At 46.5% G+C, this 25,962-nt stretch overlaps 2 protein-coding genes across 8 annotated transcripts in view; one reads left to right on the forward strand and one right to left on the reverse strand.

The window, feature by feature from the left end:
• cops9 (COP9 signalosome subunit 9) overlaps positions 1–25,962 on the reverse strand; it is a 202,300-nt gene that overhangs the window by 41,933 nt on the left and 134,405 nt on the right. The window lies entirely within an intron of this gene.
• The window catches only part of arhgap21a (Rho GTPase activating protein 21a), a 71,124-nt gene that overhangs the window by 39,860 nt on the left and 5,302 nt on the right, over positions 1–25,962 (forward strand). For 3 of the 7 annotated variants that reach the window (XM_069696434.1, XM_069696433.1, XM_069696430.1), the window contains 20 exons: positions 8,084–8,176; positions 9,025–9,103; positions 9,773–9,827; positions 12,012–12,035; positions 13,310–15,323; positions 18,404–18,550; positions 18,965–19,067; positions 19,606–19,642; positions 19,954–20,073; positions 20,338–20,637; positions 22,305–22,369; positions 22,450–22,598; positions 22,956–23,098; positions 23,226–23,384; positions 23,670–23,748; positions 23,849–23,922; positions 24,499–24,588; positions 24,698–24,823; positions 24,931–24,972; positions 25,198–25,303. In XM_069696434.1, coding sequence (XP_069552535.1) covers positions 8,084–8,176; positions 9,025–9,103; positions 9,773–9,827; positions 12,012–12,035; positions 13,310–15,323; positions 18,404–18,550; positions 18,965–19,067; positions 19,606–19,642; positions 19,954–20,073; positions 20,338–20,637; positions 22,305–22,369; positions 22,450–22,598; positions 22,956–23,098; positions 23,226–23,384; positions 23,670–23,748; positions 23,849–23,922; positions 24,499–24,588; positions 24,698–24,823; positions 24,931–24,972; positions 25,198–25,303 — 4,005 coding nt within the window. The remainder of the gene's footprint in view (positions 1–8,083; positions 8,177–9,024; positions 9,104–9,772; positions 9,828–12,011; positions 12,036–13,309; positions 15,324–18,403; positions 18,551–18,964; positions 19,068–19,605; positions 19,643–19,953; positions 20,074–20,337; positions 20,638–22,304; positions 22,370–22,449; positions 22,599–22,955; positions 23,099–23,225; positions 23,385–23,669; positions 23,749–23,848; positions 23,923–24,498; positions 24,589–24,697; positions 24,824–24,930; positions 24,973–25,197; positions 25,304–25,962) is intronic. The other 4 variants (XM_069696432.1, XM_069696431.1, XM_069696435.1 and 1 more) reach the window with 4 other exon arrangements.

Raw genomic sequence — 25,962 nt, forward strand, 5'->3', positions numbered from 1 at the left:
GAGATAGAAAGTTAATTATTAACTTTCTCTCATCTTAACTCGATTAGCTGTTTGCTACGTAGCCAGAGACCAAAAGAACCAACGACCAACCATCAGTGCCATTAAATTTTTTTTTAAAAAATCTTGGCTGTTTGTTGTTTGAACTTGTTGACATTTGGCTTCGGCGGTAACACTCACTGATGTGTACAAATTGTTGTTGCTACGTGACAACCGCGGACGCTGCTGGTCGCAATCGTAGCGAACGACGTACGCTCCGAAACGTCGTCGAAAAAGCACGCGAACACACACACACACACACACACACACACAAACACACACACAAACAAACAAACACACACACAAACCCAGACAGATAATACAACCCATGTGATCGCTTATTTTAATGTTCAGTTGCGTTCGCAGGTCTGTGAAGTTCACTGCAGGTTTATTTGCTTGACTCCGGGCCTGTGTGTGTGTGTGTGTGTGTGTGTGTGTGTGTGTGTGTGTGTGTGTGTGTGTGTGTGTGTGTGTGTGTGTGTGTGTGTGTGTGTGTGTGTGTGTGTGTGTGTGTGTGATGTTGGTGTTTGGAGAGGAGGGGGGGCGGGGGGGGCTGACCGCATGTTGACTAGCTGGGTGTTGCCGCTGGAAACACTTCAAACCTCCAGAAATCACACACACACACACACACACTGATGTCAAACAACGCACAAACAAACATACACGGGGCGTCGTGGAAACGTAATAAAAAAAAACACACAAAAAAAAACCCAAACACGCTTACATTTTGCGCGTCTGTTTATTTTGTGTACATACGGAGCGGCAGTTATTATCCCCAAATCTTCCTCTCTATCTCACTTCCTCTCGTCTGTCTCTCCCTTTTCCTGTGTGTCTTTTTCCCGTCAGCTCGTGTGCGTTTCAGCAGGTTGTCGAAAGGGTAAAAAAAAAAAAAAAAAAAACAAAAAACGTGCCGTTTTGTGTGTGCGACGCTCGTCAAACGGCCCGGCGTGAGAAGCAACATCCAAAAAAAAAAATGTCTCCATCTGTTCAAATATTTGTTTTTCACTCGATGTGAAACTCTTTTTCTCTGCAGATACAAACTATTTCCTCCCTTTTCTTTTCTTTTCTTTTCTTTTCTTTTCTTTCTTTTCTTTTTTTTTTCTTCTCGCTCAGATTTCGGCTCGTTCCCATAAAGTCTGCCGAGGCAACGTAATGCAGCACAAGCAAACAGAATTCCCCGGTATTCTCCAGCGGGCTCTTTTTTTTATTTTTTTTTATTTTTTACCGCCCCACCTTCTTTAACGCAGCTCGGTCCAAAGTTTTGTCTTATTTTCTCTCCTTCTCTTTCTCTGCTTCTTCACTCTGCCCTCTGAGTTTTGTTACCGACGCTGAACTCCTAAAAGCAAAAAAAAAATTTTTAAAAATGTTCCCTCATTTCTCTCCCGCTTCTTTGTCCGGTAGATGTCGCGCCGCGAAGACGGTCTCAAAGCGCCGCCGGGCAAAACGCGGCCGTCTTCGCCGGTTTCAGATCGGCAGCTGGAAAGCGACCGACCGACGCAAACCTTACGAAGACCACTTTACTCTCACATCGCTCACCTATAAAACAGCAAAAAAAAAAAAAGTGAATTTGGACACGTTTAATACGCTTGCACCGCAGAGGGTTTTTTTCCCCGACTTATGTTGATAAAAGAGGCCCTGTGGCATCTTTTTGAAAACCAAAAAGGCCGTTTGGTGAGTCTCTCTGAACAGCTGCTCCGTTTCATTCGTTCCTCTACTATTGCTTTATTTGTCCTGCTGTGCTCGTTTTTCATTCACACGCAGCGTTGCTGTGATTTTATCTTCCCGGCCTCGTGCTTGTTTTGTCGCTGCTTTTATTTGACACAAAAAAAAACAACACACACTTCATGTCACTTTTACTATCTTTATTAAACTACTTCCTTGCGTACTGCACCCGAAACAGTTCGGTTGGAAAAATTGCTTCTTTAATTTTCTGTCGACTAAATGTTCCCTGCTTCCTTAAATTGAAAAAAAATGCACTTGATGGTTGTTGTTGTTGTTGTTGTTGTTGTTGTGCTAAAAGTCGAAAGCTGAACGTCTGAGGAGGGAAAACCTCACCAAGTAGAAAAGCGTGGTTGTTGTTGGTGCTTCGTTTCAGTGCGTGACTAAGACTTCATTCGCCCTGTCGCGCAGCTCGCATACTCCTTCGCATACTTGTCTGTTTTTATCGAGAGGAAAAACACGCCGTTGGGATGACAAAACGACCGCGGCGTTTATTAACGTGATCTCGGGTATAATACGCCGGTCGGCTGGACTTTCAGCCTGCGTTTTAGCCTCTGGAAAAGGCAACAGAAACCAGCGTCCGCGCCCTTTAAATACGCGGCGTCGCGCCTCGTTGTATTTAAGCCACATTTCCTAGAAACAAAAAACAAAACACAAAAAAAAAGGGTTGAATTTTTTTAGGTTAAAATCAGCCCATCTCTCTCCAGATGTTTGTCACTTGTTCCCTCCCTTGAACTTTAAAACTCCCTCGGCGGATAGTTTGGCTTGCTTTACAGAAAGAAAACAAGACGTTGAATCTTTTTTTTTTTTTTTTTTGCAGTGTGTGTGTGTGTGTGTGTGTGTGTGTGTGTGTGTGTGTGTGTGTGTGTGTGTCAGAGTAATGTCAGTTCATATCCTCTTTCTCCTGGGTGGGTTTTGGTATTTGTCAAAAAAAAAAAAGATGGAAAGTACTCTACCGCTTTCCTGCTCGGTTTTTGGAACAACACCAGGCGTGTGTGTGTGTGTGTGTGTGTGTGTGTGTGTGTGTGTGTGTGTGTGTGTGTGTGTGTGTGTGTGTGTGTGTGTGTGTGTGTGTGTGTGTGTGTGTGTGTGTGTGTGTGTTTCCGTGTGTGTAGATCTGATTGGACGCAGCATTCCTGTCAGACATGTGTTTCCACGGCGATGTGTGTCTCTCAGGTTAGGATTGCTGAAGTCTCAGAAGTCTTTTATTTTGAAATGTTACTAAGCCTGCGGGAGTTTAGTCCTTCAGGATGTTACACTGACATATTTGTACATCTTGTATCCATAAATCTTCACACACGTTCTGAATATTGGTTGTTTTGTTTTTCGGCCGCCAGCAAGTAACAACATTTTTTTTTTAAATTAAGAAGAAGAAGAAGAAGTGCTTTACAGTAAATACCGACGTTGTATTGGATTGTATGGGAATGCATTTTGAAACCGTTTGACAAACAAAAAACAACAAAAAAGATCTCATCTCAAGGTCCACTGCTGTCCGTTTCTGTTTCACAATGAATGGAGTTGGCTTAGTTGCCATGGCGACAGCCTTAGTCATCCCTCACATGACCTAAACAAGGAATTTCAGTGGTGTGATAACAGCTCGTGGTATATGATGGATGGAGGGTTTGGGGGTGGAGGGGGGGATTTTTAACCATCAGCTTCACTTCCGGCCTCAAAATCACAGCAACACTCGGGTTATATTTCTGGTTTTTATTCCAACGGGAGAAAAAAAAACAACAACAAAAAAACGCCACAAACGCGGTTGATACTCGAACAGCGACGACTCGACGGGGCTCCGAGGCCTATTGACACTAACTCGCTTCGGTTTCTGACAACAAGCCGCCGGCTGTTTACAAAGTGCAGCGATTAGTGAAACGAGAGCCGTCCATCTGAGACCGCGCAGTGTGTGTGTGTGTGTGTGTGTGTGTGTGTGTGTGTGTGTGTGTGTGTGTGTGTGTGTGTGAGGGACGTGAGCTTCGTTAAGTCTTTCGAAGAAGGTCTGGATTTGGGTTCGCAGGTGTTTTTCAGCTGCGTTTCGGCTTCCTCAGAGTCGGGAGTTGTGTTTGGACCGGTCCGTGTGAACCTGCACTCGGGTTCCGTCTCTTCTGTGGGAACGGAAAAGGGTTTTCAAATTCATGTCCAGGCCGCGCGTTCGACGATGAGAGACGCACGCTGCGCTTTCGATGGGGAAGTCGGAACCCTTCGTGGATTTATGCAAAGTGTACTTGTGCTTTGACCTTCCCGCGCTACGGGAAGCCGGGATTATTTCTCCGCTGTCATCTAAACACAAACCTGCTCTTCAGCCGCTCGAAGTGCTCGACACACATCTGCGCCAGGCTTCTTCTTTTTTTTTTTTTTTTTCTTCCCCCTGTATATTGTTCTGGCCTCGCGGCGAAAAGGTTCTGGGTTCGAGTCCGGGCCTTTCCGTGCGGAGTTTAAACCTTCTCCCTGCGTGGCTTCTCTCCGGGGTTCTCCGCCCCCCCCCCCTCCTCCCACATTAGATGATGTAAATGTTTGTAAATGGATTGTAAAATGTGAGAGTGACACACGCGGTGCAGAGCAGCGAGCTGGACGGGGAGGAGAGGAGGTATTACGGGTTAATGCGGCGACCGGGCAGCAGGCCCGGCCCTCTGCAAGAATAACATTATCTAACCCATCTTTTCGGGGGGGAGCGATGGAGGGGGGAGGGGGAGGGGGGAGGGCCCACACAGCCAGGCCCAGCTGTGCAGCCGGGGGAACCGGAGCCAAAACCAGAGAGCGCAGCGCTGACACTCCTCTGTGGATAGGAGTAGAAATATGCAGTTAAAAAAAAAAAAAACAAAAAAAAACTGATGTCTGTTTGTTTATTTAACAGGAATCATGCAGAGAGACGGCGTTACACACACGCGCACACACACACGCACACACACACACACACACACACACACACACACACACACACACACACGCAACACAATCACGACGTGTTTAATATGCACGTATATCTGCTTCATGGAGGAAGGCAACAAAAACTGCTCGGCGTTCGCTCGGTTTTAAACACACATCGTTGAGAAGCACACTCATATTTCAAACACATAAACGCACGATTGCATTTTTGGACATCCTCTGTCGGATACTCGGGTTTTTCGGATTAATGATGTGGATCTGTAACTGGACCAGAATTGACTTCTTGTTTCATCCAGTTGTCGTCCAACTCAAAACTGATCATTAATCATAACTTCAAATTTCATTTAAGAGTCACTTTTTTAAAAGCACGTCTGCAAAAAGGTTTGTTTTTTTTTCCGGTTCAGGCTTTTCAAATGTTGATCTTTGGATTATTTTCTTTGTTTTACGTTAAAAAAATTTTTTTATTGTTCATCAGATAAAAAAAAATAACCATTTTATAGCATCATTTTGTTTATAGCTCCTTATAGACATAACGATGAATAATTAACATATTACTAGATAATTAACCCAGCAGTCTGTTTTTAAATCAGAGCTGCTGACTCTGTAACTTTTCAACAACTCAGCTACAACTTCAAGAAACAACATGCTGATGTCAAACTGTAGTGACTATTTTTTTTTAGCCTTATATAAGGGAATATTTTAAACACCGGTGCTGGAAACTTATATATAATTCTACAAAATGAAATCTACACCTGCAATTATTTAAATATAAACATTTTCAGAGGCGGGCTGATGCGTTTCATTAATCCGGCGCGGTAGTTTGTGCTTTTGCTGAGACAGTTGGGAGCATTACAAATAAATAAATAAGTAAAGATCCAAAAAAGGCTTTCGAGTTCCACGTTTAATCCCGTTCATCCAGCTGCATGGAAACTTCCCCGAGTCACATTTGTGCGCCGCGGAGTTGGAGCTGAAGTGAGATTGGTGCACACACACTAGGATGGAGGATGAGGAAGAGGAGGAAGAGGAGGAGGAGGGGGAGTTTGTTGACATCTGTACCAACACCGTGGGCCTGTCGTGCCCTGAATTAATTCCGTCAGGCTCGTTGTACCTCAGTGCATCTGTGACAGTTCAGCCGCCCGGGTCATCCGAGTGTAAAAACAAGAGACCTGAGAGACCAGTCGTCTCAGAGCCTCTGCTGCCGTCTGCAGGATCAAAGACCAACCCGCAGCTGCTGTCACTCAAAACAAAAGAAAAAGTGGCTTTCATATTCGCTTCAGCTCGTGGATGAAGTCACACTTTAAAAACTTAACTGAGGACCTTTTTACTTTTGCAGAATTGGGTTTCGATGAGCCAGAATGTTTAACTCCAATCGTTCAAACTCTCTTTGTCATCGTCGTCCCGTTTTTTTTTTTTTTTTTTTTTTTTTAGATATCATCATGCAGATGCAGGTGCAAATGAGAAAAAAAAAAAAAACGTTGCATGTCAGGAATGTGAAAATCCTCTGCAGTAACACGTTCGGGCCACAGGAGGGCGGCAGCGTCGCGCACCGGCTGGATAACGCTGACTTGCAGGGAAAAAGAGGACGTTTAAGGTGACAGGGTTGCATGTTTCCTCCCAGCAGGAGGTCGGCGGTTTGTGGATGTCGGCTGGCGGGAGTTATAACTTTAGTAACGTTACAGTTTTTGAGCGCAGACTAAAGTCAACGGAGAAAAAAACAACAACCTTCCCTCACCTTTGAAGTCAACAAATGTGCTCCGGTCCAGCTGTTCGGGGTCTCTCTGAATGTCTCGGTGACCTCTGGACTTCCTCGAAGCCTGTTGGCTCCTAAAAGACGAGCTGAGATCTGCGACTCACAGCTCAGGGAAAGAAGATTTATTTTGTACAGTCCTTTAATTTATCTACTTTTTTAAGTAGATAAAATGCTATGAATGCATTTTTTTTTTTTAAACGTGGTAATAACGATGCTGCGCAGATTGTTAATTCTCTCCACTGGCTCGCCTCGTTGCTTTCGACATGACATGGCGTACCGCCTCTTCCTCTGCCATATGAAACCCCCCCACACACACACACACACACACACACACACACACACACACACACACACACACACACACACACACACACACACACACACACACACACACACACACACACACACACGCCCCCGGTGGCTTGTCTGCAGCCGTGTCAGCACACAGTGACCTCTGCTCGTCTCCCTCGGTCGACTGATGCGCGCTGATGTGTTTTGGATGTAATATTTGTTTTAATTATTATTAGAAAAGGATCCGTTTTTCTGTTCAGTAACTTATTTATTTTTTTTTTTTATTTTTTTTATAACAGTTATAAAGGACGTGTGGCTTGAAAACGCTAATCGGAGCTGAAAGTGCGACGTTTTGTCGTATGAACGTTTAATTAAATGTTACAAATTGAAATTCTCTCGGCAGCAGCAGCGCTGAAAGGCAATTCATTACGTAATCTATCAATCATTTTTACGTTATTTTTCTTTTGCAGAAGTAACGAACATTGAATGGTTCTGGCTTCTCGCGCGCTTTTCGTTTGCCTCATTGTAATTTAAGTGAGTTTGTTTGGTTCGTTTTGCTGATCAAATTTCAGCATAATGTGAAAGAATTAAGAAAAAAAAGTTGTTTGTTGACGTGTTTCCTTTGAACCACATTGAAATGTCAATAAACACTGGATATTGAATATTATAGGCACACATTGTTGGAAGAACAAAGCTTTTTTTTTTTTTACATGCGTTTCATCGGGCTTGCTCATTTTCTTTCAATCATTCAGACAAATATCTGTATTTTTATATTGACGACTCAGCTGGTTTTTTTTAGATAAGATAAAACAAAAGGGCTGAACGTGTTGGCCACAAGCTCTTCATTGTTCCAACATAACGGCGACCGACGGAGGGAAAAATCACATCCTCATTACGACTGGCTGTAAATCATTTTTTGTGACTGATCTTTTTTTTTAATTGATCATTTTGGCCTAAAATTGTGAAATACTGGATTATTGTCTGTCCTACAATGAAGTCCAAAAACCCAGAGATATTTAACTTTCCGTCACTTCAGACAAATAAAAACAAACAAAATCTTACTGGGTAACATTTATCATGATTTTGCTTTAGAAAGTTCATTTTCGAGCCATCTGACAATGATTTCAGCTGCTCTCGTCGTATAAAACACGAATCGGACTTCACATTTTCGCCACGACGGTCCACGTTTTTTTTTTGTTTGTTTGTTTGTTTGCTTTTGCCGTTTAATAAACGTAAACTGTCAGAACGACAGAAAATAAGAAAAACGTTTTTTAAACAATAACGAGAAATTGCACTTGAACGTGTAACGTGTCTCTAGTGCTGTTTGGCGTCGTCGTGACTCCTCTTCCTCGCTGTGTGACCAATCGCCTCATCGTCCTCTCTCTCTCTCTCTCTCGTTGCCAGGGAGACAGAGGAACCGTCTGGAGCCAATGGACACCATTTTCGTCAAGCAAGTGAAGGAGGGAGGCCCCGCCCACGGAGCTGGACTCTGTACAGGTACGCACACACACACACACACACACACACACACACACACACACACACACACACACACACACACACACACACACACACACACACACACACACACACACACACACACACACTGTGATAACTTGGCAGATGTCATGATTAACTGCGACTGTCTGAAGTCTGACCTCGGGGCGCCCTTGTGATGTCAGGATATTTCTTCACAGCCGTACTGTCGGTAACTCGGCTCCCTTCTTTTAACCGCCAGGCAAAAAAAAAAACCACAGAGTTACAAAATAACAGCCGGCTCCCCCGCCGGTAGGTCGAACGAACCCGAACGTGCCCGCCGTTACGCCGGCCTCCCCTCCCCGCTCTGTTTTTCCTACACCTCCCACTTTCTTTTCCCTTTTCTCGTCATCGATACGCGAATCGTTTCTAATTTTAAGCGAGGCGAGGATAAAAAAAAATACTGAAACGAAAGTGGTGAGATAAAAACAAAAAAAACCATGAATAAAGCTCGGCACAGTTTCCCTGGAACGGAGGTGTGACGTCTGGAGCTCCGAAGTTTATCAGCAGTGAGACAGGAAGCGGTCAAGAGCCTCCGAAGATTTAATCCGCCGGCTCGTCTCCCGGGACGAAGGGGAGTGCAGCGCTTTCCCGCTATTATCTCCTCTCGCGTCCTCCTCGCCTCCCTTCCCGGAAGATCTGCTGGAGATGCATCGTGGGAAGTAGCTCAGATCGACACGTGTTGCACGGTCACGTAGATGCAGACGTGTGCGTGTGTTTGTTTTTCTTGACTGAACTCGCGGATCAGATCTACGGGCAGGAAATCGCCGGGTTTGTAATTCGCCTCCCTTTTTTTCTTCTTTCTCCAGGGGATCGGATCGTGAAGGTGAACGGGGAGAGCATCATCGGGAAGACGTACTCGCAGGTCATCGCCCTGATCCAGAACAGGTGAGAGGCGTCACGCTACAAGTGAAACTTCCCCCCCCTCCACCCTCCACCCCCCCACCTCCCCGAATCTGTGGTTTCATCACAGAGCCGCTGGGAAACAGTGTTCATGATTTTTTTTTTTTTTTTTTTTTTTTCCAGACAATTTCCTCGCTAACAAACACACACATTCGCTCACACTTCATTAAACGGCAGCGATTACAGGAAAGGCTGCGCGATTCTGGACCAAGTGAAACCAGAAGAATGTTCTCGCGTAGATTTGAGATCACGATTCTCTCGTCATTTTTTCAAATTTATTTATTTAATTATTTTTTTTTTTTTTTTACAGCGCAAAGGTTTTAAATGCACTCCTTTTTACTTGATATGGAGGGGAAACGGGACGGAAAATATGAAGCGCCAGATAACTCCCGGTGTTTTCTCCTATTAAACGTAACTCTTGAAGTCATTGAAGTATTTTTTTTTTCTGTTTCGCCGGTGTCTCTCCGCTTTATTTGTTTTATCGTTTTATTTTCCGCGCGGTTTCTGCCGCTCTTCGTCACGTGCCGCGACGCAGCATTTTGTTGAGGGAGGAAGCAGCTCTACAGTGAAACCTGAGAAGTGTTCACAGTTTAATTCATGTGGTGGTTCGTTCTTCTCTCTCTCTCTGTTTGTCTCCTTCTCACCGTCCGTCAGCGACGCCTCGCTGGAACTGTGTGTGATGCCAAAGGATGAGGACATCCTGCAGCTGGTAAGCGCTCAGTCGTCTGTAACGTCCACGCGGTGTTTCAACATAAAAACGGATGTAAAGGAATAAAGAAACATGTTCAAAGATAAAGATAAAATGCCGAAGAATTAAACGCAAGTTAAAACACATGAATAGAACGAAATAGTTCAAATGTTAGAATGAAGCAAAATGCACTTTTACTTCTAACGAAGTTACAAAGTGCTTCACGAAAGAATAAAAACAAATAAATTGAATGGAGTTTAGATCCCCGGGAGCGGTTCAGAGCCCGGTTCAGAGCCCAGAGCCCACCCACCCACCCACCCACCCCGCCCCCGCGGCACCAGTCAGGGTCCAGAGCCCCGCAGACGATAACCAGCCGCCACACGTCTCTCTCTCTCTCTCTCTCTCTCTCTCTCTCTCGTTCGGGAAGAAAAAAAAAACTCTGTCGAAGCGAAGAAGTGATGCTGAATTCCTCAAATAGCTCGTCAGCTCGTCCGCGGAGCACCAGAAGCCGCAGAAACTGGCTTTTGGCGTTTTTGTTTTTTTGGAACGAATGTGAGCGCTCACAAGGTCGAAAGGATTCAAAATGAAGCAATTGGCTGTTATTCTCCACGCCGAGCAAAACAAGAGTGAGGATTCATTTTAAAGTCCGATGTGAAGGATGCTTGTTTTTTTGTGTGTTTTTTTTTTCCCCGTACAGTTTGTATGAAATAAAATCAGCTTCAAGTCAAATTCAAGAGAATAGATGTGATTTTTTTGTTTTTCTCCTACCGTGTTACGTTTTATTAGATTCTTGATAACCACGATCTGAATATGGGCTTGAAGTCTCCTCCGTGTGACCTTTTTATCACCTTTTATCCGTCATACATTTTCTATTTACAACACCTAACAAATTACAACCAGCACAACATGTTGCCGAACGCATTTTGTTTAACCCTTTCTTTCAACATCCCCCCCCCTTCAAACCAACGGGATACTGATACCTGCACAGATGGAGCATCCCTATACAGAAAGAATAAAGGTGTTTGGGTTTTTTTTTACGTAAGGGAAAGATGGGAGTTGAACTAAATAACTTTCCCCCCGAAAAAGCAAAAAAAAAAGCCCTCGATGGCATAAAGCATAAAGGAGCAAATGGTTCAGTAGAGGCAAAAATGAACAGTATGAGTCAGGTACCAGTCCCAATTAATATCTCAATTTGGCTTGTTTAATGTGCAACATTTCAAAAGTGTCCACTGATTTGGGTTTTTCAAAGCGCCGCGTAAAATCATCCCAAATCGTATTCCTCTCTAAATCTTATCCCGATTCATTAAAAGTCTTTATTCCTCACATCATTTTCAGTCAACTCTTAAAACTCTATACCAAAAAAAAAAAAAAAAAAAAAAACACGTCGAATTATTGGCGTTGCCGTGGAGCTCCTAATGAGAATATTGTTTAAACATATAAACACATAGCGTCAGTAAACACATATGCGTCTGTGTTTTTTAAAATGTGTTTTTTATGTTGTTGTTGTCGGGAGACACTGAGCGCGCTCAGTACCGGGGTGGGGGTGGAGGGGGGGGGTGCAGCCGCAGTCAGCTGACCCGCCCGTCCGCACGCTGTTTACAGAATCTAGTGCAGATCAGGCGGACGCGCTTGTGCTGCTCCCGAAAAAACAAGAAAAGTAAAGAAAAAAGAAAAAGAGAGGACATATGATAGAGGCGCGAAACGAAACGCTCGCAAGAGCCGGTGCTGGAGGGAGGGAGGGAGGGAGGGAGAGGAGGGGGGAGAGAGATGGGAGGGGAGGGGAGGTTGCCGCGGTGAGCAGGTGAGAGTGACAAGAGCAAAAAGGGGAGGAAAAAAGAAAAGAAATGCAGAGTATGTTGAGGAGGAGAAAAGTGTGTGTGTGTGTGTGTGTGTGTGTGTGTGTGTGTGTGTGTGTGTGTGTGTGTGTGTGTGTGTGTGTGTGTGTGTGTGTGTGTAGAGGGCGGAAGGAGAGGAATAAATAAACAGCAGTGAGAGAGACACTTATTCTTCTTATTTCTTCCTCTCTTTCTGTCTGCGATGCTTCTGCAGGATTTGGTATTTTTAGCCTTTTTTTTTTTTTTCCTTAAGTCGGAGAAGTTCGGCCATCTCTTCTCTCCGCCGCTGCCGTCGTACCTCTCTAACCTGTTTACTTCTCTTCATCCAACCTTTCTCTCTCTCTTTCTTATCTAACCCCGCGGACTGCAGTTTTCCAGGGATATCACTGCTCTGGTAAGAAGGGAAATCCTACTAACATATATCACCTTTTTTTTTTTCTTCTTCTTCCCTGTTTCTCCACCTTCAGTTCTTGTGTTTGCACATGTAGGAGTTGCCCCCCCCCCCACCTTCCTCTCCCTCTCCCTCCCCCCCCCCCCCACCAAATATACTCCTGCGTACTGTGGATTTGTAAATGTAGGTCATTTCTCTCTACCTCCCCCTGATCAGCAGATTGGTTTCTGTTTAACTGTAAGACTCATGTGGATCCAGAGAGAGGAGCTGCTGCTGCACTTGTAACCCGACACCTCAGGTGAAGTGCTATCGATTAAAGTCCAACGCCACAACTCTCCCTTTTCATTTCCTCAAGAGCTTTTGAGCTGACAGGATGAGGGAGGGGGAAACGCAGCCCGTTCAATAGGCTTCACTTCAGAGGGGTTAAAAACCAAGTGTTTAAGTCTCTGAAAAAAATTTTTTACTGGAGGAAAAGTACGTTCGTTGTGGAGCCATGCTGACAGAAGTAGGGTTAGCTCCCAGCAGCAGACAGAGGAGACCCCCGTTCAGCTTCTCCTGCCTCGGGGCTCGCTCTCCGGTACCGAAGGTGGGTAAAAAAAAAAAAAAAAACCCTGTTAACTTCAATCCTCTCTCCGGCTCCGGGGGAGTTTATTCTGGACTTTCCCAAGCTTTCTTTTCTCCACTTATTCGCCTTGCTGGCTTTTTTTTTTTTTTTTTTCCTTCTTCTTCCTTTTCCCACATATGAGGAGTGGAGCTTTTGGGAGTAATGTGTGTAATGTGTGTACTCTCAGCCTCCGGCATGTTTATTGTCAGAGACGGGCTGAATCCAGTTGTCCATCTGCGACTTACAGTTTTCTGGGGAGAGAGAGAGCAGCAGTGTTCGTGTCTTACTGATAATCTCATCAGCTCGCGGCGTTTGACAGTTTTTTCCCTCAAGTTTCAAAACACGAGCGGCCACATTGCTGTGAGGTATTTTTAGAGACGTACCGCAGCTGTGTTGGCAGATGAAGATGAGCGATAGACTCTCGGCTGTACATTTCATGAACAGGGAAAATGAAGAAATGAGGAGAGAGTGATAAACCGAAATGGGAACGGTCTTTCTTTTCTTGGCTATTTTGGGATTTGCTGCAGTTGTTTGTAGGTCAGGAGTCTTTACAGTTTCTTGTTTACTAGATCCTGTCCGTGGTTCCTGAGTGAGCCCGCTGGGTTTTCGACCGGATGTATTTTAAACCTCTCGGCGAACCGATGTGACACGATGTCCTCTGAATCTCTTGCAGGCGTATTCCCAGGACGCATACCTCAAAGGAAATGAGGCGTACAGCGGAAATGCCCTGAACATCCCCGAGCCGCCTCCCATATGCTACCCTCGGATAGAAGTCAAGGCCGCGGGCATGGCCCAGTCGCCGGAGCCCGCCGCGGTCAGCGAGCCCGCCAGAGCGCCGGCGCCGGGACCGGGAAGGCGAGGGGGCTCCCCGGAGAAGAGCTACCGGGTGGAGATCCCCGTCCCTCCGTCTCCGCCGCCCCAGCAGACGTCAAAGTCTCAGACGACGGTGGTGTGTGTCTGCAATGACAATGTGAGGACTGTGGCCGTGGCCTCTGATCCGGTGGACCGGGGGTCCCGGGTGGCGCGGGCCGGACCCAGCCACCGGACGGAGGAGAATCGGTACGGTTCTTCAGCAGATTCTGGCTCCGCTAGACCCAGACCTCTTATTCCCTCAGTACCCGGGGGCGCCCAGTTGCAGTACCCCTCTACCCGCCCCACGGAAACCCCGGTCTACTCCCCGTCGTCAAGTGCCAGACCCGGCGCGATCTATCCCGACACCTTGACTCCACCCGCCCGCGCCCCTCTGGCCGCCGCCTCGCCGGACGCCTTCTCCGCCGCCATCTCACCCGGCGCCAACCACTACTCGCCCTCGCCCACGGCCCCCTCCACCTCCCCGCACCAGAACATCGACTGGAGGACCTACACCACCTACAAGGACTACATCGACACCAAGAGGCTGCACACGTACGGCTGCCGCACCATTCAGGAGCGTCTGGACAGCTTGCGAGCGGCGGCCAACTCTAGTTCTGCCTACAGCCAGCAGCGGACGACGCCGCCTCCTTGCAGCGGTCAGAGAGCGGCAGCGGGCTCCCAGGTGAGGCACAGGAGCGCGTCCACCGACCGCGGGGCGGACGCGGGGAGTCAGGGCGCCGCGGCGACGACTCCCTCGCGCAGCGTCTCCCAGGAGAGGCTCGGAGGTGGAGCGGAGAGGACGGTGCCGACCGGGCACTGGCCTCGTAGCGCTTCCCAGGACGCTCTGCCTTTCTCCTCCCCGGCAGGAGTCGCCAAGCCTCGGGCGCGGTCATGCGACTACCTTGGCCAGCAGCCCGGAGAGGCGGACGTCTGCGGGGACAGGACAGGGGTGGAGGACAGGCTGCTGCTGTGCCGAGGGGAGGAGGCGAGGGTGAGCAGGCAGGCGGCGGGCCTCAGAGCTTTACCTCATCTGAACAGGAGCGTCACTGGACAGGAGGTCGAAGGGCGAGGAGGCGGACTGTCGAACTCGCCTTCGGCCGCCCCTGCGTTTACGAAAGGTACGACGGATTCCGCGCTGCCATCGAGGACGGACGGCGTCATCATGAGACCCTCGCGTCTGCCCGTCAAAAACTCCATCTCGGACCCCTCAGCCACCTTTGCCTCGGCTAAAACCGCGGACCCTCTTAAAGACCAAAGAGCTAACGTCATGAGCAACCACCTGAGCTACTCGTCCCCGCTGCACCTGCAGCTCAGGGGCAGGGCCGACAGTCTGAAGACGGAGAGCAGGTCGGAGGCCGGGTTGGCCGCCAGATCTTCCTCCTGCTCCGGACCGTCCTCCAAACTGCCACTGCAGCGGCAACTCCACGGCGGCGTCGTCGCCGCTTCGTCCAGCTCCCCCACCGCCAACGGAGCCGTGACGCCGAAGCCAAAGGCCCGCGAAATCTCGAGCTCCACCGGCGCCCTCGTGCGGGCCAACGGCGGCCGCTCGGAGGGCGTCGAAGGACCCGACGCGACCGTCGTGGTCCTGAGGCGGGACAAAATCTCCGCGTCGGCTCACATCCGCCCGCCGTCCTACGTGCTCGCCGTCAACGACAACAGGGGAGGAGCGACTCGCAGGTCGCCGCCGCTGGTGAAGGCCGGCTCCGCCGACGGAGCGATGTGCTGGACGTCGAACGACGGCTGCAGGGCGACGCACCAGCGGCGGCTGGGAGACACGCGGCACAAGTCCGGCTCCAACAACCTGGACGACTCCCTGGATTCGATCCCCTTCATAGGTAGGACGTCTCTACACCTTCTTCCTGTTTCTATAGCAACAACAGCGAGTGTGCTTACGCGCGGATGACTCTTGTTAGGAATTCACACCTTCTTACAGTGTAGATATCGCCGATAATGTAATAAATGAAATGTTCCCTCACGATCAGCTGATAAAGCAGAGAAATTTGCATGAAATCCGCGGTCGGGTTTTCTTGCCTTGTTTGCTCAGGATTTAATCAGATACTTCCTCGTCATGATCAGGAAATGTTTTTTTTTTTTATCATTTCAGGGAAAGTCCACACACGGGACAAAAATAAAGCATCCCAAAGTTTTTGTTGGATAAAAAAAATTAAAAAAAATAAAAGATTTATATTCCTTAAACTAAAGTAACCTGACAAAAAACAAAAACTTTATAAGCACTAATATGTTGAATAATGGAAATGGAAACCAGCCCTACATGACAAATGGGGTAGATAGTATTTCCATTGTGAAATTTAACACCCTCTGACAGCTCCAGTATTCACACCAGGAAAAGAGGGTGTGTGCGTGTGTGCGTGTGTGCGTGTACCTGTATTGTATATGTAGCTCTTAGTTGCATAGCGATGACGTGCTGTTTTCTGCAGTTTAAAATTCTCATGCAACGACTGAATGAACTTCACATCATAGTGTGTTTACGTCCCATCGCAGATATCCACAATTCAAGGTTTGATATTTCTGTCCGGTACGATGCCGCGGTGGGGGGGGAGGCGGAGGGAGGGGGGCGGGGGGGGGGTATTAGTGGTCGCACTTTCAATATATTTTGTGAACTTTTCAGAAATAAAAACGACTAAACTCGTCTCTCTGCGATACGAAAGAAAAAAACCAAACAAACACCCGAAGCTGCGGCCTGTTGGTGGCGCGTAATCACACAAAAAATGCATGAAACGAATCAATCCTTTTTCCACGTTATACGTACGATGAAATCTACTACGTCCAAATGTCGTGGTGGATTTACTGCGTGTCATTGTTTAATCGAGGAATGATCGGGAAATTCCCCTGGGAATTCTGTTTGAAATCACTCGTCCGATTGCCATTAAATGTGCAGCAAATGAATCCGTTTTTGTCGTCGTGAAGGAATCTGAAGAATTATTATTTGTAAACGCGGGTTACAGTCACGGAAAATTAAATGATGCAAGTATTTAATGAGAAGGAAAGAAAAAAAAAGGAAAAAAGGACTTCCTCGTGGCGTTTTTTTTTTTTTTTTTTTTGGGGGGTGACATCGTGTCAGACGTGTGATCATGTGACGACTTGACACTCGACTGCAGGTGATGTATTTCAAAAAAACGACATCTTGTGGTATCCGAGTAGGGAAGCACGCACACACACACACACACACACACACACACACACACACACACACACACACACACACACACTGGGGGGTGGGGGGCGGGGCAAAACAATCAAGTAAACGCTGCGCTGCTTGAAAGTACATGCAAAATGTCACGTGCCCGAATGAAACCGAATGAGCCCCCGGCGCAGAAAATGTGTCAGAGTTGAACTGAGGGCTGTATTTACACGTCGCAAATAGCTGCAACGTCTGAAGCCTCCTTCCGTCTCCTTCCTCCTTCTCCTTCGTCTCTGCCAACTCCAGAGGCCGACAAGCTCCAACTCGACCCCGCCGTCCTCAGTTTTTACGTCTTCGTCGCTTGACTCATCGCGTCCTCTATCCAGCACCACTTGCCTCCGTTGCACACAAAACACTCCTTCGTGCTTTTTTTTTTTTTTTTTTTTCACTCCCTTCAGATCCAGATGAGATTAAATGTTGTGGCTTTTTTTTTTTTTTTTTAAGTGATAAAATAAATCATTAAAACCATCTGCCTTTTTTTTCTCCCAGACTGATAAAGAGTATGAAAATAAAAAGAAGTAAATATGCTGATTTGGCAGTATTTAAAAGGAATACCCTTTCCAGTCTTTATGCTAAGCTACGCTAACCACCTCCCGGCTCTTGAGTTCATATTTACCGCACAGAAATGAGAAAAAGAAAGCTAATAAAATGCGTAACTGTTCCTTTAAAGAGTTGCATATCTGCGCTGCTCTCCTTCGTAGTCGTACGTGTCGAACCGCCGTCCTCCCAGAAAACAGAATTAAGAAGAGGTGTATAAACAAGTGATTACACCGAGCGGGAAATCTGGCCGACTCGGCGGGAACGAGGTCAGCGATGTGTGTCCGACTAACAGGCGGATCACATGTTTCCTATTAAATTGTGCCGTTTGAAAGAGGAAAAAAGATTTGCATCAGCGCATCGGGCTCGTAGGGAACAATTTAATCGCTCTCTTTTGTTTTTAAACAGATTTATTTTTTTTTTTTAAAGGTGGGGGGTAAACGCTCGACATCTCGACGTGACAAATAAGAAATGAGAAAAAAAAAAAAACATTTTCAGGACACGTGTGATTTGTGATTCACCGCTGGCAGCGTTTGATCGGCCGACTCATCACCTGGTGCGTTTCCACGGCTCGCCGTCTTGCTGATATGCGTATCAGACATGAAGGCCGGTCTCGTCTGCGATGATGTCACCGACTGTTTGAAAGGAAGAAGGTGTGTCGCGGCTTGTCATCCATCAGCCGGACAGCGTCTCCCGTCTCGTCTCCCCGTGTCCCCTTATCGCTGGATTTTAAAAAAAAAAATTTTTTATTGCCGTCTGCTGAAATGTTTACCCAAGCTGAGACGGCACCGAGTCGGATCACTTTTATGATGTTTTAATTGATGATGGGATGTTTCCTTTGGACTCCAACATATATATACAGTGTGTGTGTCAAAACCTAGTGAATGACCAGAACATGTATTAAACGCCGGATGGTTTTTAAGTTGAAACTACAACTTGTAGTTTGAAACGAGGGCTTTTAATTTGAAACGAGGGCTTTTAATTTGAAACTAGGGCTTGTATCAATTATTGTTATGACTCCTGCGATCTATTCTTGGACCAATATGCGAGTGAAATGCCGTCATCGAGGAGCCCCGCGATGTGTTTGAGTTTAGCGCAGCTGAATCCTGCTCATTTCATAATTTCATTTTAATTTTTTTGTCATTTTTTTTCCCGCCCCGCCTCGTTGTAACTCAGACGAACCGTCCAGTCCCAGCATCGACCTGGACAGCGCACCTATCCCCGCCTCCGCCGTGATATCCGCGGCGCCCGTCATCACCACCATGCCCCCCAGCCCCACCTCTCCGTCCCCTCTCATTCGACGCCAGCTGTCACATGACCAAGGTAGGTTTTTAGATAGATAGATAGATAGATAGATAGATAGATAGATAGATAGATAGATAGATAGATAGATAGATAGATACTTTATTAATCCCACAAGGGGACATTTCTTCGCTACAGCAGCATTTATAGATACAGGAAAGCAATAAAACAACAGTAAAAAATATTAAATATAAAAATGCACAGTATATACAATAAAATAAAATAGAATAATTACATTAAAACTAACTAAACAATAGTGCAAAGATTTAAACAAACAAGAAAACAGACAAGCAACGGTGTTATTGTTGTGTGATGGATTTTGCCAGAGGTGAGTTATTGTACAGTCTTATTGCAAATGTTGTTGTTGTTGTTGTTTTTTACAACCCTACAGGTTGTGGACAGATTAAAATAAATGATGTGACCCTCTCTTAATAGATTCTCTCCGTCTCACAATTATTGAGTCAGATTCTGGCACCAAAACCGAGCGGTCCAAGTCGTACGACGAAGGCCTGGATAACTACCGGGAGGAGAGCAGAGGGTAAGTTGTCATCACACACGAGGACGAAGGATCAGATAATTAATTCAATTAAACGATATCGTACATTCAGTCTCCTTTTTTTTTTTATTTTTATTATTAGCTCTGGTCCAATACATGTCCATAAACTGTCTTGAAGTCATACAGAGCGACGCGCAGCTCATTAAATGGAAAAAAAAAAAGTTCAACCCATATGTTCAAATCCAACTTTGGTGTCCTGATAGTGACGTTTTTGCCGATCTCTTCTTGGACTTGTGTTCATATTTAAGTCCGTTAAAAATGTTTGATTTATTAGTCAAGACTGAAGCCTCAGGCTCATGTGATGAATGATTACGAGGAAGAAAGAAAGAAAAAAAAAAAAAGAAGCATATTTTAACTGCGATATCACTCACATCATCACCACGGTGCAGATGTGTTATATTTCAACAGGTTTAAACTGATGTGGAGGAAACAACCACCGACTATAATCACCGTGGCTGTGTAGTTTTCAAATCTCCTCGTAACTTGTACTGCAGCTTAATATCCGTTCTCTTCCTCTCAGGAGGTCCTTCATACCCGGTCTGAAAAGCCTCAGGAAGGTGAGTCTGTTTCTTTTGTTTTTGTTTTATCAAACATGAGCTCGTTGCCAGCTGTTCTGACTGGTTTATCTGCATTTCCCCGCTCGGAGGTTTGTCACACAACCTCTCCCACCGAAATTGCGAATATATTATGGAAATCAGGGGAACAGCCGGTGCAAGAAACATTGAGATGTTGAATTCAAAGCATGTGGGAGTTTGTATTTCTTGTATTTACAGCATCTGCGTCTGTCTGTAAACCTTTTGTGTACGTTCGTGGTGGTCAATCTTTTCCACGCTGTTCGAGCTTCACGTTGTTTTCTTGCTCGTCGCAGGCCGCCGACCGCTCGTCGGAAGACTCGGGGTCCCGGAGAGACTCTTCGTCGGACGTCTTCTGCGACGCCACCAAGGAGGGTTTGCTGCATTTCAAGCAGCTTCACACCGACAAGGGGAAGGTGCGCGCGCACACACACACACACACACACACACACACACACACACACACACACACACACACACACACACACACACACACACACACACACACACACACAACGATTTATTACCAGCAACATGTCAGCCCTTGTTTTTGTTTTTTCCCCGTGACTGGGTTTCACTCGTTCGACCAGTTTGAACCCGGAGCCTCTCTGCGACCTCGAAACTCACCTCCTCCTCCTCTTCTTCCTCCTCCTCTTCCTCCTCCTCCTCCTCCTCCGCAGCGCGGCGGCGGCGGGATCCGGCCGTGGAAGCAGATGTACGCCGTGCTGAGAGGCCGCTACCTCTGCCTGTACAAGGACAAGAAGGAGGGCCAGGCTCACGCCAACTGCCAGGCGGTGGACGAGCCGCTGCCCATCAGCATCAAGGCGTGCCTGGTCGACATCTCCTACAGCGACACCAAGCGCAAGAACGTGCTGCGGCTGACCACGTCGGACTGCGAGTACCTGTTCCAGGCGGAGGACCGGGAGGACATGCTGGCCTGGATCCGATCCATACAGGAGAACAGCAACCTGGACGAGGAGGTACCGGATCGAACGTTATGCAGATAGCAAGAGATGCGGATGGGATTCGTACACATCGGGGGTTTTCGCAGGTTTTCTGCAGGATGGGGGTGCTGAGGAGGGAGGAGGGGGGATGGGGGTGTATTTCATAGAACAAATGATGCATTTTGATGTGATTTTGGACTGCGGTCGTTTTAGTATTCATCTAAAAAAAAAAAAAAAAAAAAAAAATGCACCAAGTGTTATAGAGACGTGTGCAGACAGGAAACTTAAGAATATGAAGTTCAAATGGAAATAATAGACGTGAAACCAAAACAAACGTGCGTCACAGGCTGACATTTTCATCAGTTGCATTTTAGATTTTTATGATTTTTTTTTTTATTGACAGAATTTGGGGATCTTCGTTCTCCCAAAGACGTCCGCCTCGGGTTCTTTTACGTCGGTCTCAGTTCAGGAGAAAACGTCCTCCTCCTCCTCCTCCTCCTCATCTCACTCGTTGTCCGCTGTGTGTAAATGATTAGAAAGAAAGCATTAAATATTAATGTTTTCCAAAAGGCTTATCTATTTGTTGCAAAATCAGAGTCCACGAGGAGATTGAAGGACAAAAGAAACAGCAAGTTAAATCATAAATCACATGACTTTAAAAAAAACAAAAACCTGTCCAGGTTAAAACCCCTGAAGTCAGCTGCTCCGGTCCCGTGACCCTGCTCAGGATGGAGCAGATAATAGTTGGACGGATAACCGCTCCTGTCTTTCGTTGTGCAATGAAATCCCGAGTTTTAAAAACCGGAAAACAGCTGCGTGGGGTCCGATTCATTGAGAGGACATAGATAGATACATATAAATATACCAGATCATGAGGATTTTTATGGAAATCTGCAACACAACTTTCTGACTGTACACCTCCGTTTATATCTGGTTAATTGATTCACTTCTATAATTCTAAAAGTTAACGATTAACCTCCTTAAATCATTTCCTCTTCGTGTCTCTCAGACTGATGACACATGATGAGCTCAGCTTTATTGTTTTGGGTTTCTTAACACGACCGGTGAACTTGTTATGAGATCATCTGCTGATTTCTGGTTACGGAACGAGGAACTGTAAAAGTGCGATGATCTGAGTGAGTCAGTTTAACAAGAAAGCAAAGAAGCAGTGGTGAAAATGTTTGTCATTTGCAGCCTTACAAACAGTCAACTCTGGCAGACGTGCAGCTACGATTGAGTTTCTGACTAATTTATCCTGTTAAGACAGTTTATTAATAGCATTTAGAAAGAAGGGATCCGAATTTAAACCTGTTCCAGCACGAGGCCTCTTATGTTTTTACTGCTGTTGACTTTCACAGAAACACCCAACGCAAAAGTCAAACGTCGCCGCTCTTATAATCGGAACACGCGCTCGGATATTTTTTTTTTCACATATCCTGCCTGCTTCTTAAAATAGCTGCCACCCCTCCCCGTGTGAAATTTAAACCAGTGTTTCTCCTCTACTGAGGACCCGAAACCACGGCGTCCGTACTGTGACATCCCAACGGTCTCGCCTGCGTCACCCGATAGCGGCGGCTCACGTAAAGATCCGTTGCGGCCTGCGAGGCGGCGCGAAGGGCGCGTCCGCACCCGAAGCCTTTCGGCACCACTTATTGTGTCTCACCGTCCTTCCTCCCTTCTTCCCTTCTGTTTCTTTTCTCTAGAACGCAGCCTTCACCAGCCATGACCTCATCAGCAGGAAGATCAAGGAGTACAACACCTTGATGAGGTAAGAGGGGAAGTCCCGCCGCACGCTGTGCGCTCGGTTTCTCCGACCGCTAACGCTCTCCCGCGTCTCGTCTCGTTCAGCCCGACGGGCGGCAGGACGGAGCCGTCGCCGCGGCCGTCGCGCCAGTCGCTGAGCATCAGGCAGACGCTGCTGGGGGGCAAAGGGGAGACCAAAGCCACGAGTCCGCACTCACCCAAACCGGAGCAGGAGAGGAAGAACATGCATAAAGGTGAAAACCCGCGTGTGGAACTTCAGCCGCTTCATTACTATTAGTTACTTTTCAAGACATTTCCAAAAAAGGGACGATGACTGTGGAGCAGAGACTGAAGAAATGCACGTATGATTTGGTACAGTACCGCATTTGTATGGTTTTTTTTTGTTTTTGTTTTTTTAATGAATCATCACGATACTCAGAGTCCTGAAAAGAAATGTGGCAATTTGGTTGAGGAATGAATCGAGGTTGTGTGTTAGACTGTGTTTAAACTTGAACTCCTCCTTTACGCAAGTGAAGGTGAATGTGTCACGGAGTCGGTTTGAAATCCGTCACCAGTATTTCACACGGGAACGTTTTGTGCCGCGCGTGCAGACGACACCAGCCCGCCCAAGGACAAAGGGACGTGGAGGAAGGGCATCCCGGGCCTCATGAGGAAACCCTTCGAGAAGAAGCCGTCGCCCGGAGTCACGTTCGGCGTTCGGCTGGACGACTGTCCTCCCGCTCAGACCAACAAGGTTCGTGCTCATAAAATTTTTAAAAACACGAGACGAATGGGCGTCTAAACATTACACGGGTTTTGTCTTTTCGGGGTTTTTTTTTCTTGCTCTTGGACGTTCCTTTTAACAATTCCCCTTCTTGCAGTTCGTGCCTCTGATCGTGGAGGTTTGCTGTAAGCTGGTGGAGGACAGGGGGTTGGAGTACACGGGCATCTACCGAGTCCCGGGGAACAACGCCGCCATCTCCAACATGCAGGAGGAGCTCAATAACAAGGGCATGAACGATATCGACATCCAGGACGATGTGAGAGGCTCCCGCTATTGATCCGCTGTTGCTTTAATTAAACTCTCCTTGACGTCTGCGGTGTCCCGAGTGAAATCATTTTTAAAGCCGTGAGGTTGACAGACGTTCTCTCTACTTAAAATCTTTAGAATTAAAATCTATGCGTCACATTCAGACGCATCAAAGAATAAAAAATTTTAAAAAGCAGGTTAAGTTTCTATTTTGGGACCACCGACATTATCATGCATGTTTTTTTTGTTTTTTTTAACTTTTCTTTTTACTAATTTGAATTATCCTCCTCTACAGAAATGGAGGGACCTCAATGTGATCAGCAGCTTGCTCAAGTCCTTCTTTCGGAAACTCCCCGAGCCGTTGTTCACCAACGGTTAGTTGATTCTGCGCCCCCCCCCCTCTGGTGGCCAAAAGTGAGAACTGCAACCTGAAAATTGTATCGCCTCCAATTGCCCTTGTTTTCCCCCACGCAGACAGGTACGCTGACTTCATAGAGGCCAACAGGATCGAGGACCCGGTGGAGAGGCTCAAAGTGATAAAACGGCTGGTGAGTCGTTGTTGTTTTGGTTATTTATTTCAGAATATTTCAATGTTGTTCTTCTTCTTTTACAACCTTTTCATAAGTTGCACTGGAGCCAGGGTTTAACACAAGTCTGGCAATTTAAAGGGAATTTGAAAAATAACTCTTTTTTTTTTTCCAGACAGGGAAAATCAGAGAATTTGATTTGAATGTTTAAGTTGCCATTTATCAAAATGTAATATGGTCCATGCATGAATCGCTAGTTACTGTCAGTGTGTGTGTTTGGTAGCATTAGTGGTCTCTGACAGAAATTGAAAATGGAGCTTATTAGTTTGGGAGATAATTACTGTTATTGTTAGATAAATTCTTTGCCTTTTTAACCAGTATTTAGACGTGAATATAATTTATTTAAATATCGGCGCAGCCTGTTTCTCGTCCGCTCAGCACGTCAAGCTTTTTTTTCAGTTCCTTATAAGTCATGGGATCTCAGTTTTTTAATCAGTGAAAGTAAAGAAATTTGTACAATAAATTGTACACCAAAAAAAAAACACGCAAAAAAAGACATTTAATTTTTTTGGTTGAAACCTCTCGTTTCCTTTTCAGCTTCACGAGTTACCGGATCATCATTACGAGACCCTCAAGTTCCTCTCGGCTCACCTGAAAACTGTGGCTGAAAACTCTGAGAAAAATAAGGTGTGTAACTCGCAGGGTGTCGGTTCTCTCTTTTTTTTTTTTAAATTTAAGTCTCACTTAAGGAGAATTGGAAGATGTAGAATAAAAACTTTATTATCTTTGGTGATAGATGGAACCGAGGAACCTGGCCATCGTGTTCGGCCCAACTCTGGTGCGCACCACCGAGGACAACATGACCCACATGGTGACGCACATGCCAGACCAGTACAAGATAGTGGAGACCCTCATTCAAAATGTGAGCATCAGTTTTTTTTTTTTTTTTTTTTTTTTTCAGTGGTCCCAGATTCAAACAGAAAAACGAAAATTTCTCATGTTTGTTTTTTGTTTTTTTTGTCCTTCCAGTATGACTGGTATTTCACTGAAGATGGAAACGGAGATCCAGTGGTGGGTACAAAACAACTGAATAGCACAGAATATGATAACGGAGGCAATTCATCATGTCAGAAAGTGAGGAAACACGAAAGCGTTTGTTTTCGAGGTCAAGCCTCAATTTCCCCGCAATTCAAAACAATAGAGGATCTTTAGTCGAGATTAAAATCTCTGCCAGGATGAAGAGGAAAATAAAACGACGTAACCCCGCCGGTGTAAATCACTTCCCTCCTCCTCCAGACGGTGTCCAAAGAGGAGAGCGCCGTGGAGTCCCAGCCCGTCCCCAACATCGACCACCTGCTCACCAACATCGGCCGCACGGGCACGTCGCAGGGTGAAGTATCAGGTAACACGCTGCCTCTGGCGGGCCGACTCTGTGGTGGGTTTCAACCTTTCTCTACCCCCTTTCGCTGCCGAGCGCTGCCGTCGTGGGCGGGTGGGGGGCCGGGGGTGGTGGTGGTGGTGGTGTGTGTGGGGGGGGTGGGAGGAATGTTGATGATGATGATAACGCTGCTTCGTCCCCAGGCCAAAGCTTTCTCCCTTTTTTTTTGCTTGTTTGGCCGTTGCCATCAGGTAGAAATGTCTCATGGCTAACGACGAGTCCCCAAAAACGCCGGCGGGGGCAAATTTGATTTGCATCGATGGACGACGATGCAGAAAATTGTCTCGCTCGCCTCATTTGCTTTAAGAGATCTACTCCTCACGTCCTCGGTGTTAGTTCGTCTTTTAAAACGGCTAAAAAAAAAAAATCCTTTTTTTAACCATCCCTCCTTTTAGTCTTAGCTCCTCCTCCCTCGTGGGCTGTGTCCCCGCCCCCTCTCTCCTCCCCCCCCTCCCGCCCCCCTGCCTACTGTTGCACTAATACGGCATGTTCTTTTCCCCACGTCACGAAGATAGATGTTTTTACAGTGAAAGGCGACCTCTGATTCCTCTGTCTCTAGTGAGGCTCTGTCGGGTGTCCTAAAGGCTTTCCCAGCATTCACACATACTGATCTTGACACAGGC

This window comes from Brachyistius frenatus, unplaced genomic scaffold, assembly GCF_029030835.1.
Source record: "Brachyistius frenatus isolate BFR_SWC_R1_liver_20210118 unplaced genomic scaffold, ASM2903083v1 Contig_21, whole genome shotgun sequence".
Lineage (NCBI taxonomy): Eukaryota > Metazoa > Chordata > Actinopteri > Embiotocidae > Brachyistius > Brachyistius frenatus.